At 40.4% G+C, this 13,898-nt stretch overlaps 2 protein-coding genes across 4 annotated transcripts in view; one reads left to right on the forward strand and one right to left on the reverse strand.

Annotated features, from left to right (window-relative positions):
- pug (pug C-1-tetrahydrofolate synthase, cytoplasmic) overlaps nucleotides 1–13,898 on the reverse strand; it is a 28,102-nt gene that overhangs the window by 4,305 nt on the left and 9,899 nt on the right. The window lies entirely within an intron of this gene.
- Nucleotides 5,627–6,642, forward strand: LOC149718134 (thiol S-methyltransferase TMT1A-like). The gene is made up of 2 exons (XM_089868457.1): nucleotides 5,627–6,276; nucleotides 6,338–6,642. The coding sequence occupies exons 1-2, from the start codon at nucleotides 5,755–5,757 to the stop codon at nucleotides 6,575–6,577; spliced, it is 762 nt and encodes a 253-aa protein (XP_089724583.1). The 5' UTR covers nucleotides 5,627–5,754; the 3' UTR covers nucleotides 6,578–6,642.

The raw sequence follows: 13,898 nt of genomic DNA on the forward strand, positions 1-13,898 counted from the left end.
GTTTACACGCCATACCAAAAATAATAACGTCGGGGTCAGAGCCACGTCACACGTGGCGTCTCAATAGCTGTATTCCGCGTTATAATCAGACTTCTCCCTATCCCACGTGTACCTAAGCGCGTCGTAACCTCGGAATGGGATCAACTAAGGGATGCTGCGGAGAGGGAAGATGGAGATTGAAGACGGATGTCGGCTGCTTGGAAAAGATGAGGGGCCGATGCCCCCAAAATGGAGAAGAAGATGGGAAGAGGAGAGGGAGAGAGGTCAGAAAAGCAAGCCAGTCCCGGCATTTTACAAAGAAGAGAGCCGACACCCAAGAAACCTATTTATACTTAAGAAGACAAAATATCCCCTAAAAGATGTCAAGATTTTTTTAGTACAGTTTTTTCCTTCTCCTCATCCCATCCTCCTTACGGAATTTGATCTAGATTAAATATTTCGCCAATTAAGTGAGAAATAATAACCGGAATCGAGATATTAATAGAAATACACCCAATTATCTTATCTATATAAAAATTGAGCCGAGTACTCACTCCAAGGCCAAAGAGATATTAAACTTCCTTTTTATTAAAAAAAAAATAATCATTTGCTCTGAAATCTGATGAACTTGAACGCTATATAGGCCTAGTTATCGTTCAAATACAAATACGGATCTAATTAAGTTCATTCAACTTCCCCCGACCAGAAATCACCATCGACCTCGAGACTGGAAACTAAAGGTCAAGCTGGTACGCTTTCTTCGTTCGTTAAGTTTACGCAGACAGAATTATTTTTTAAATTTTTTTAGATGTATATAAATTTAAGACCACAGTGCAGGGTGCCAAATATATAGGGAAACACTCTAAGAGGCGAGAAAAAAATTACGAAATAAATAAATCTAATGTCATTGGTGATCGATGGCCACCAAATGAACAAAGAAGAGCGGGCCAATCAGAAAACAGAGTGTGTCTTTTTAGACAGACGAGGATAGAAATCATTCTTACTAATTAAAAAAGGAAGACTGTCTAAAGTTATCTAATAAATTATCTCCAAGTGTCTCCCCTTTGTTACTTCAGGAAGCTCAACCACCCCATCTATAACGATAAAAAATCCTCACCATTTAAAGTTAATCCTCTATTAACCACTATTGTTTAAAAATCAAATAAATAATAAATAATGAAAAAAGGGGTCTAAAGTTGTCTAATAAGAATATCGGGAAGCTCAACCGTCTCATCTGTCAAACGATAAAAAAAATTATCCCCCATATGACAAAACAAGTCGGTAACACGCGAAAAATTAATTACAGTGAAAAAGTAATAGTGGGGCGTGTCTCATAATTACGAGTTAATTAGTAGATTGGTGCTTGACGCAAATGAACACGAGTTTCAAATGTACTGTACAATATAGACTATTATAATTTTGACGGGGAAAATTAACTATATATAGCTCTTTAGAGGGGAGGGAGAGTTCAAATAATATAATTTAAGTGTAAGATCGACGTGTCAGGGGGAATTTCTTTATTTACGTTATTTACGAGTTTACTCGATCGGGTTGGGGGGATACAGATGTTTAATTTTCTTATCGAAGGGGCAAACCCATAAAACAGAAAGTACTCTAGCAATTCAATGCAATGCGCGGTAAGAAATACAATTAATCATTTATAGAAGAGGGGGTGAACCCCGTATACAAAACCCAAGAACAATCTAACAAAAGATCGAGGGGAGGTACCTAACATTCTTATCGATAAGAATAGGCAATTTCGACCTTACAGACGCGCCATTTTGCGGGCATACTTCCACTAAGGTTACCTAGTAATTCTAATAAAACGACCTCCCATTGAAAAAGGAATAAGAAAGGGCTCGGATACTCCCCATGCAGTTATAACCCCTACAATATGTACGCGTATAATGATTAGAGGGAAGTGTTATACCCCGAACAGGCGCGTGAAGCGAGTATCTAAATAGGAAGCTCGGATACTCCCCAGTTAACCACAATATATTTATATATATTCGCGTAATAATCTGAGGGAAGTGTTATACCCCGAACCGGCGCGTGAAGCGAGTATCTAAATAGGAATAAGAAAGGGCTCGGATACTCCCCAGTTAAAACCACCTACAATATATTTATATATGCATATATATAATGGTCAGAATAAAGTGTTATACCCCGCTATGCACGTGAAGCGAGTATTTGTGCTCCGATAAAAGTGAAATATTCTGGCACGAGGAGTTTCAATCGATCCGGAAAAATCTTTCCTAGCGAGAAAATCCCTCCCTATGGCCGTGAGAGAAAGAGAGAGAGGAGGAGGGAGGGAGGGTGCGGCTCTCCAACACATAGAGGGACTGAGATAAGTAGCGGAGCGTGTCGAGAGGGAAAGAGTAAGCTTTAGGGGGAGAGAGAGTAAGTGCTAGTGTACTGTACGGAGGCGCCACCTAGAGACCGACGATATTAAGTTCAAAACGGAAGCTTATAACCTACACCGAAGTTGGCACCAGAAGCCACTCCCAATGAAATTTCAAATTTTGTCGGAAAAACCTTCATTGCCAATGCGGGACAAATGCATTCACTCCCTAGTAATAATCTCCTGGTTGCAAGTGGTGGGAAAAATGTAATGAGACGTATCCGTCCTAGGTTTCCGTAAAGACCTCGAGAGAGAGTCACTGTCTCTTCCTCGAGAGGAAAACGACCTCTTTTAAGCCGACAAATCGCTAAATCGACCAAAGGAGAAGCAACTCCGCCCTCAATGAAAATAGGCCTTATATACACCTCATTTTTTACAAACAAAACAATTCCTATCCTAAAATATTACTTGATTAATATTTTTCAAAATGCGATGTCAAGGCGCCGTAGAATTAGCATTATCGGCTTCTCCTTGAACACCGGTGCGAGGCAGAGTAAACATTTCTACAGGGGCCGTAGAGTTAGCATTACGCGGAATAATATCCGTTTCTCCTACGAACACCGGTGCTCGGCGGGGAAACATTGATGCAGGCGCCATAGACAAACATTAAAGATATTTATTTTAACCACATTTTAAATAATAGACTTGTATTAATTAAAATTGATCATTTATCTAATGAATTACGATCAATATTCATTATCAATCGTGTATGAAGAGCAATTACAAGCGCTTTTCTTATCAAAGTTTGCGATAGATAATGCAACAATAAATTAAGTAGATAAAAGTTGCTCTTGAAATATAAATATCAGCGGTTCTAGTTAACGAAAAGTGGCAAATATTGGCAATACAATCTAACACTCCACTCAATTTATGGAGTGTTAGTTTAGGTGGGGTTAGGGTTACGTTTAGGTTTAGGTTTGGTTAGGGTCAAGGTATGGTCAGTTTGCCAACTGCAAAATTGAAAAACAATAAAAGAGAATCATACCCAACTATTTCGTTTCCTCGAAAACGAATTCGACCCGAAGATAACGTCTACTCTAGGTCTAATGACAAGTGGCCAGCACCGAAATACAACGTCGTTCTGATGACAGAAATACAATGAACGCGACACGCGGGAAAAGATAACCGCCGCGACATTACGAGCGCGAAAAGGAAAACAAAGCGGACTACTTTTTTGGTTTATTTGTGGGAAAATGCGATTTTGAAGAAATTGGGTGTAAAATGCCCGGTGCGGGTGTGGCTGGCTTCCCGGCCAAACTAGGATACGAGAGCCGAGTCTTAACGCGGAAGAGAAGAGAAAAGGCCCCGCTACGCTACCTTCTAGAGTGACTACACTAGCAGGGCAGTTAGGATGGAAGCGTAGCCGAGGGGACTTTCCCCAATGATTCAGACTGTCATGGCCGACACGGGCCCTCTCGATCGATTCAATACACCCCCCCCCACATCCACCCCCGTCGCCATCACCTACAACAGGGATGGTTAGGAATATAATCAGGGATGCATACAGTTAATTGGAATCATTGCTTACTACCCTGCATTTTCTGAACGTCTCTAGGAGGATTTTGTGGGAGGAGCTAGAGTAATCATTAAGTACGACGAATAATCTACCTCACTGCTCGCGCGCCTGACCTCAAGTTACTAACAACCAATGAAATCACAGTTAGAAAGACGTCAGAATACACCTTTTCGACGTAAAAAAGGCGGTAGGCAACCCCAAGTATCGGGACGTACAAGGGGCTTAATACATTGCCACCCGTATCTGCGCACTGGGTGCCAAAAAGCCAGATGGAACTCAAAGTTTTACCCCAGTGTCTTTCCCTTTTAGTTGGTCTATTACGAGGCGTGACGGATACTAAGTTCTCGAGCCTTGCCCACAAACCCCGTGTAGAAAATAACATGGAAGATAAGGGACCACACGATTCATGTTATCTGTATGCATTCCTGATATAATATATAATAACAGATGAACCGTTATCAAGGAATTTCTAAACGGCATGTTCCTCAACCACGTCATCTAGCAAGACGGATGGTATTACGTTAAAGAGTGAAGTCGAGAGGGATGGAGAAAGGATGAAAGGAGGAAACTGAATCTGGCCAGCGAGGAAGAAGGTGCGGCATGGCATACCAGTCCTCCTACAAATTAAACTGCCCCTTCCATTTATTTATTCCAGAAATGGGCTCAGACGGACGTTGCTAGCAGGTGGGAGGGGGTGGGGGAATTTGAATAATATTGAAATGGGGCGTTTTGTTTCCAGTCGGAAAAGGTTTCCGGAACAAACGGATGTTTGTTTCATAGATCGGCGGCAACCATTCTTTAGAAATAACAATATTATACTTAATTCATCCTAGCTAACTTCGTTTAATCAGCCTAAATCAACTGAATCTACCCCACGAATATTTATCTAAATATTCTCATTTCTCAAACCACTAGAGAGCGCTGTAGTTCCTAGTTCCTAATACGCGCCTATTGGGTTCAAGGTCAAACTCGTTGGACAAGAATCTGACTGAATGACCAAAAAAAAAAGTTGGGGAAAGCCCCCTAATAATAATAAATCCAATCGATATATATAAGGCTGACAATGTGACTCACGTTGCGGGGGAGGGAGGGGGAAAATCCCCCGACACGCTTCTCATACCCCCCCTTCCCACCCATTCCCGCAATCGATACTGAACTGAGCTCATTTCGATTTTGAAAATAATACCAGGAATTTGTCGACTATATTTTCTGTATTTAGGGAAAGTAGTTAAAGGCCGACTTCCAAAGAAAAGGATTGATTCTAATTAACTGAAAATCGAGTATCGACCGTGCATATTTTTCAGCAAAAGTTGGAATGGTTCTAACCAACTGGTGCTAAACTTTTGTGGACTACTTGCCTGGTTTACCTAATTATTGTGTTTTGTTATAGTATTTTTATGGATTTCCCCTTCGTTGTTTATGTTTTCTAATTCTTATTTGTGTTATGTTTTATTACCTATTTATTTCTGTTTTATTATTTTGTACTTGTGTACGATGACGCGGGTCTCACAATAAGCAATTTATACTCTCTCTCTCTCATCCCGTACTAAAACCATTATCATTATTATTGAATTGAATTATTCAGTTATATCTTCAGTTCCTAATACACAACATTCCAACTTTTGCCCCGATCAGAGCGGTTGTCCCATCGTTCGATATAACCCTTTTCTTTGAACGTCGGCCTTTAAGAGGGCAAAATTCCTATTATTTATTGGCAAATATTTCTTATCAAAGGCTACGCGCATGCACCACTCAATGACGAGTGCGATATGTTAATGAGTAATACGCGGCTTTAAACTATCCAAGCTTTTTACCGAGGAAACCATAGCGCTTTTTCCAAATAAGAGAAAATTAAAATATGTTTTTAGAAATTAGTACTTTGCTCGGTTTGACCATCCTGGCCTTGACCATAATAAAACGATTCAAATTCAGCGAGAAGGTCATTAAAGAATGGAAAAGGACCATCTTCGCTTCGTGGTACGCTCGCCTGAAGAGATTCGAGAGGCAATCGGCTAATTGCCGAAAAGAATTGCTATCCGAATTGAAATCTACGCGATCATCCGATCCCGAGCTAAGGAAAGAAGGTCCCGGTGTCCTGAGAGTACTGGAGATTGGCGTGGGTCCCTGCTTCAATTTGGCATACTATCCCGACAACACTCGACTGATTATCGTCGAACCCAATAAGCACTTTGAACCCGTCATCCGAGAGAAACTAGCCAAGCACCCTCATATCCAACTGGAAAAGAGTTACCGATGCGAAGCCGAGGATATGTCTCGGATACCCGACAAAAGCGTCGACGTCGTCGTGGATACGTTCGTCTTTTGCTCGGTGGTCAACGCGGACAAGGTCCTCGATGAAATACACAGAGTCCTCGTGGACGTAAGTACTTTAAACACCGGGCAAATAACCGAATTCTTGTTAATTTTAATAATAAATTTAGGGTGGCAAATTTTTATTCGTGGAACACGTAGCGTCCGAAGATACTTGGCTATGGTTGCTTCAAGTTCTGATTCAACCGTTTTGGTACTTTGTCGGGGATGACTGTAGACTAACTCAACCTATGATGGCCCACCTGCGCAAGTCCAAGCTGCAATTGTTAGAGCACCGCGTTTACACTAACCGAGAAATCAGCAATCCTTTGATCAATCAGTTACTGATAGGAAAAGCCATAAAACCTTAAAGTTACGAGATGAAGTTATTTTAGTTCTTGTATATTAATTCTAAATAAACTTTTATGGCGGTTAATTCAGTGTAGCCTATGTCTTGCATAACTGTCAATCACCTAACTCAGTTCACGATGGACCACCTTCCAAACTTACACACTTTCGCAACCCATTGTTACGTATCATTTCCTGTGTCTTCATTTGAATCCAATATTCAAATGACGCCATTTAAAAATTTATATATCAAAAATGAAATTAGAATAAATTGAACGCTTTGAAAAAAATTCGAGTGTTTTTAAATTAAGTATATAGTCGAGATACAATAGCAATAACAAAAGGCATTTGAATCGACAAAGCGAGAACACGATGCTTTGAAAAACTATTTAGGCACTTTAGTGGGTGCCATTATCCATTCTTCTATATACCACATGGTAAATAAAGTACAGGGTGTTTCAAAAAGAGTGGCAGGACCGAAGCATAGCGCAATTTTGAGACGAAAATGCTGCTCAATGGCATTTTGTACTAAGGACCCTCGTTTAAGAGCTATGATTATAGTGTTTTTTCGGACGACCCCTTAATTAAAGAGGCATCCCTTACGACCCAAAATCGCCCATAGAGTGGAACTGAGAGGGGGGAGGGGCTAAGGGGACGTGACGTCAATATTGGTAGTCAAAATTGTATGGCCTGAGGTGACGACTTGGCCAATATGGTCGCGAAAACCGAGGTAAGAGATAGGAGGGTGTGACCGCACGAGAAAGGTCGTAATAGCAGACCACATAACAGAATGTACTTGTGTCCAACTTACTACCATGCACCCTTTAGGACCACCAGTTTTTGTTACACCCTGTACAAAAAGGCGTTGAAAAATAGACACGATCTGACGGTGGAATTAACTGGCAACAATACCCTATCGTAATTTGCCATTGTGTAAGAGACAGAGAGAGAATGAGAGAGTTTGCAAGGTCATTCTTTCGCTATCAAATTTATTCGTCCTCGACCCCTTCGTCTCTTTAAAAGGTTTCCTATTGGCACTTAAAATTGAAAGCGGCTTTTGAATAAGCCACCACCAACCACCGAGACCGACATCATATTCTCGGATATCCGATAGCTCCAAGAATCGCTGCTGGAGCGACAGACCGACAAAGAAACACGAGAGGGCCTGGGAAAAATTAAAAATTTCCCAAGTTTCGGGTTTCCATATTATAATTCTATTAAAATGCGAAGGATTTTGGCCAGGTTAATGCTAATATAGGCGTTAAAAGTCTATTCTCTTTCTTGGGCCTTGGCTGGCCATGGGACTCTTGTTTCCACCATGCAGGAAGATACGTTAGATAAGGAGGAATGAAGGAGGGTGAGGGATGGTACTCAAGCAATAACAAACTTTTATCCGAGAACCTAATCTCGGATAAGTTTCTCCGTCTAGACTAGTCTGGTCCGTGGCGTGTGCCTTAAAGTCAATTAAATGGCCGGCACTAACGCGGTCATTCAACTGGTCCTTTTGGGTTCGATAATTCGGGTCCAACTTTACGTTTAAAAAATTTAACATTCGCGTTGAAAATGAAACGAATTCGACTTCGTAACTACGAAAAGTTAAAAAAATCACTATTTGGCAACGTTTCCAACCAAACTCGAATTAATTTTGCTTAAACAGGTTTGTGAAAGATAATAACATACCTCTATCGTCATCGTAATAAGGTACGGGTCACTAAAGGTCACGGGGGGAGGGTGGGAAATTAAGAAATAATGGAATGTGCTTAGTAAAACTAAAGTTGGCTTTAATGTTTCTCCCTTTCCATATAATCATTAATGTATTTCCATTTTTGCCTTGACCTAATTTAATCTTTCTGATGATGGTATATTAAAGACTGGGCCTTCACCATGCCGCAAGTACCATAATCTTATTGAATTAAATACGAACGCGGTGATGGGAAACTAACCATAAATGATATAAATCAATTAAAATATCTTTAACAACGAAGATAGCTAGGGCGATTTCAAAACACTTCAGTCATTATACAATTAAGAACATTGCGTCACAGTCATAATATTATTACAAATACAACCAGCCCAGGTCTATCAATCATATTGGCACAGATCGTGCACCTCGCTAACAGGAAATAGAGGGCGGAAGAAACGACCCCATTTTTTAGGCAACCTTTGCAATAAATACAAAATAACTATTCCAACCCCATAAGTCGGCTTTTGGTATTAGTAATGAGGCGTGAATCACGGGCTACCTGACTCGAGGACTTTTCTTTGGGGTGCGTGATCACGCACGTCAAGATTGGTGCCGTGCACGATGGTAGCCACACGCACTCTCATATGGGTAAGTACTGTACCCACAAAGAAAAAGATCAGCTTATTTGGCCTAAATAAGTACCACCACCGTTATCGAAAGTCAAAGTAATACTTGATGACGATACTTCTTACTCTTTAAGACGTCACCAATCCAAAGAAACAACCCATACCCCCATAAATACGAATTATATCATCATGGTAATGATTAACAATGGCCGCGGATGGTTCACTAAAGTTAAGCAGCCGCCCTTTCAGCCGTTGACACTCCATGTATGTGGGAAGGGGACGCTATCAAAAGATAGAGAAGAGGACAGACATCTCTCTCTCTCTCCTTGACCCTTAAAATATATCGGAATAAGGGTCCTTCTTTCTTTCTTTCTCGGGTTGAGGGGCGCACGCCAACCATCGTAAACCGCTAACGCGAAAACCATTCGGCAATTTCCGGCATCAAAGACATTTCCGAGGGGAGTGACAATCACAATCGATTCTCTTAGAGAGACTGACAATGTTTAACCCCTCCACCACAAGGAAACGTATCACGCAACCAACCAAGTTTTAACCGAACTCGTGAAACATAATGGTCAAAGATGGACAGTGCACGAGATGCGCGTGAAAACCCAAAATCTATTCCAGGAAACGATACAAGTACTAGGCCTACCTAAAACTGGTCCTCTTTTCAAGCCAAGATATCTATGGGCGTTTGGGCCAAATGAACGGGGGCGTGTTATAAAGACAGTGTGTCAAAGGGATTCCTTGAAATTAATACAAGGAGAGATAGAGGGGCGACGGACCCCCTGAAGAAAATTTACGATTTTTGTACCGGAAACCAGAGGAAATGGCGCGGTTTAGTTACGTTCCGAGCTCAGATTAAAATTAAAGGGCATTTAGATGAGAGCATCTTTTCCGGCCGTAACTTATCCATAAGTCGACCAAAAACACGTAACAATTTCATTGGTTTAGTTTATAGGAAATGTATATAATTACATTACACGATTTCTACTACATCGGTTGGGGGGATGGACAGTAACCCCCCATTAGACAAGCAATAGTAAATGAAGCCGACGAAAGAATTTCTCAGTGCCCCCCCCCTTACTATCTTGAAAAAGAAGATAGGGCCCCCTCCTAGCTAGCTCCCAACCAATACTTAAGGCCCTTTCAGACGATACAAATTTTTGACTCTTGAGTTGAGTGAAACTAGTTTGGTTGTTGGTTACACAAGTTGAACCAGTACCAAATTAAAAATTGATCACTGACCAATTTTTGCTGTGACTCAACTTTTTGACCCATCCATTTAGTTGAGTCAAAAGTTGTATACGGTCTGAAAAGGCCTTTACTCTTTTTAAGAAATGGCAGCAACCAACTTTTTTTTGGGGGGGGGGGGGAGGGGGATATCGGTAAACGGGAACCCCAATCATTGACGAAGAATGTAAATTCCGCAAACCTCAAAGGGAAATTGAAACATTCATATCCCTTTCGGGACATACATACATTTTTCAAATTGACACAACACGTGACCCTCCTAGCGCGAAATACGTCAAATCTGCCCCCCCCCCACTTCAATATCGTCTAAAGTTACATAAAGAAAAAAGAAAGAGTTCTACGTAATCCCTTCAAATTAGGGCTGTGCGAGCCTTGATTTTTTGGTTTCGAGTCGAGTCTCGAGTATTGAAATTTTCCCTTATCGAGTATCGAGCCGAGTCTCGAGTACTCGAATCGAGTATCGAGTAGTTGGAAAATTTGTTTCGAGTATTTATCGAGTAATTGGGAATTGATTTTCTAGTATTTTTACACACTTTCTGCTAATTTATCGCTCTCATAATGGACATTAAGTGTAATTTTGATCATCTACAGATACTTCAAACAATTCCCTGATGGTATTAGTCTTCTTCCCTTTAAATTTAACAAACTTAGTTCCTCATTAGTATCTTCTTCGGATTCTCATTCCTCACTGAAGTCACTTCTAGCAATTTTTATACTTCGCGCAAATCCCAAACGAAAATTACTAAGCTGAACTTCAAAAAAAAATAAATAAATAAAATAAAAAAAAATAATAGTCCACTTGCCTTTAACTGTATTTTATTACTTTTACTTCCACTATTGAACCAGCTAGGAGCTACTACCATACTACATTACACTGGTGTTAAGATCTAAACTACTCAATGAGCACTAACTCACGTCTGTTAACCAATAAGCGTGACTTTCTAGTAGATTTTTATTGCTACTACATCCCATTTTCAGAGTTAAAGGCCTTCCAAAAGCAGGTTCGAGTATTTATCGAGCCTTGGTTTGATACTCGAAACTTTTTCGAGTCTCAGAAAATCTCTTATCGAGTATCGAGCCGAGTACTCGGCTCGATACTCGATCGAGTACTCGAGTCTTATCGAGTACTCGCACAGCACTACTTCAAATGTCGTTTTCTTTGATTCAGTCAAAAGATTGTTTGTGAAGAAGATTTGTGTGTTCTTATTTTTCGTTCACTTTGAAAAATGAAGAAGAGAAACCCGTTTCTCTCTCGAATTTCTTCCAAGAAAACACTTTTTCTCTATATCTCTCCGTATTACCATAAGTTCATAAGATATGTTCCATCCATAAGTTTGTAAATTCTGGTAACTTAGAAACTGGAACTTGTCAAAGCAGGTCATAGATTCGGGGTAAAGCGACATACACCTGGTTTTGGGTTTTGGCGATGTCAAATTTGGGCTTAGTAATGAAGACTAAATAGGACCTAGATGGAAGTCCTAGCTGCAAAATTAACCACCACCGAGTGTAGTACTTCAATTCTCGCTTCCGTCGTTCTCTCTCGAACTATAGCTCGAGATGCAAGTCTCTCAGTAGCATTACGAAGTATAGCCATAGTGTCATACTTATGGTAGGAACATATCACTTATAAACTTATGGTATGGATAGGGTTTGCGTGTAATACGTTGCTTATTAAAGATACTGAAGAAAGAGAAGGGAGACAAGTTTTGGGAGGAGAGATTTCAAAAATTCCACAAGAGATACGCGTTCAAAAAGAATGTTTTTCCGACAGCACCACGACCATGCACTATCATTTTTTTTACACCGATGTTTAAAAACAACATTCTACGAATCACTTTCGATTCAAGGTAAACTTAGCGTCGCCGCCGCCGCCGCGTTCTTTAGGTGACGACGCTTAACCAGGACGTGAGATCGTCGTTTGACCTTGGAATAAAAGGGGCGAATTAACTGGCGTACCTTATTATTCAAGGTGTATACGCGGTGCTGGTGAGGTGAGGTGATAGCAAAATGAAAATGCCGTGTTATGCCGCTACTTATTTTTCACCCTCTACTTGTCTTTACTTCATTCATAATCAATTATTATTTCAAACAGCGTTCCTATTATTATTCATGAAAATGTACTTGTACAGACCTCATTAATTTCACTCTCCCCCTATCTCTCTCTCACACAAATGAATAAATGTATCTTATCTACTCAATAAGCCAGCGAGGTATCAAAATTCACCCAGGAAATCGGCTTCTGGGTCAAAGGTTATATACTCTATAATATGAATTAGAGCATAAGTTTATATATTCCTTCCATAAGTATGACACTACCTATACTTCGTAATGCTACTGAGAGACTTACAGCTCGAGCTAGTTCAAGAATAGAGCTATTTCAGAGGGGGTAAGGGCTACGTCACCAATGCTATTTGCCCATAGAGAAACCCTCACAAAATGGCCGCCCTCTACACTCAAAGGCAGGCCCAATTTTCGTAGCAGACGAAATTTTTCCCCCACTGAAATAGCTCTATCGAAGTCCTACACTCGGTGGTTAATTTTGCAGGACCAAGTTCCATCTATTCCTATTTAGTCAGCATTGCTAAGCCCAAATTTAACATGCAGCGCCTCACCAGGCGTATATCGCTTTACCCTGAATCTATGACCTTTGACCTACCTCATTCACTTCGTGACAAGCTTCAGTTTCTAAGTTAACAGACATTACAAACTTATGGCCAACATATCTTATGAACATTATAGTCAAGGTAAGGTTTGGTTAGGGTTAAGGTCAACGGGGTCAAGTGACCTGCCGTCTTTTAGCACTCTATCTAGGTCAAATGTTATTTATTATTTCCTATTAGGCTTAGCTAATGGTGGCTGTATATACTTCGAGGTTGAATGAAAACCTAACGAAGCAAGAGCGGGGAAAACACGCCATAATAAGCAATTAGCGAATAACGGAACAGACACTAATTAAGGATAGCGGTTCCTTACACGCGTTAAACGTGTAATCAGCGTTATAGACTCAACTCATCCACAGTTTTTTCTTGTTTTAAATAAAAACTGTGACGGTAATAATAATTACATAGCTAGATTCCGAGTCTTTCTTCAATTTAATACAAGGAATAAAGACGAAGGTGGGAGAGGGATTGTGTTAGAGAGAGTGAGAGACAGAGAGAAGAGAGGGCACATGCACGGCGATGGAGGCCGGATGTCTCACCCCTTTGCTTTGGGTAACCCTTCCTATTCATTAACTCTAGCAGACTGATATTATACGCGTCAGTAATCCCGCCATCCACTTTTCAATGGCAATTATTAAACAAAATGACGATTACAAAACGCTATATAGATTCAAAATTGCGTTCCCGCTTTTTTTTCTTTTCACTTCACGTTACACCAACATCAAGGTTATATAACTGATATTCGTAATTATGTTCTTTCCCCGGGGGGGGGGGGAAACACATTTTAACATTAACATAGTCAACATTATCAATTAGGCCCAAGTAACGAAGGCGTGACGTGATTATAGCCTAAAACTAACCGTCAGCTGGACTAATTTTGACCTATTTTCTTTTTGGATAATAAATTTCGCTTTAGAAAAGGCTTAGCCTTAGACAATTTACTTTCCCCTCATTAACATAGTTAACATTATCCATTAGGCCTAACAAACGAAGGCGTGACGTGATTATAGCCTAAAACTAACCAAGCGCCAGCTGGGGGACTAATTTTGACCTATTTTCATTTTGGGTAATAAATTCGTTTTAGAAAAGGCTTAGACAATTTACTTTCCCTGATCCCTCA

Source organism: Phalangium opilio, unplaced genomic scaffold (genome assembly GCF_054372755.1).
Source record: "Phalangium opilio isolate 3A_F unplaced genomic scaffold, DU_Popi_V2 ptg000002l_1, whole genome shotgun sequence".
NCBI classification, from domain to species: domain Eukaryota; kingdom Metazoa; phylum Arthropoda; class Arachnida; order Opiliones; family Phalangiidae; genus Phalangium; species Phalangium opilio.

What these genes read in the sequence shown, in the direction of transcription:
- LOC149718134 (XM_089868457.1), top strand. Translation starts at nt 5,755, where the DNA reads ATGTTTTTAGAAATTAGTACTTTGCTCGGTTTGACCATCCTGGCCTTG. An exon ending in TACACAGAGTCCTCGTGGAC is followed by an intron (nt 6,277 to 6,337) that starts GTAAGTACTTTA and finishes TAATAAATTTAG; the next exon opens with GGTGGCAAATTTTTATTCGT.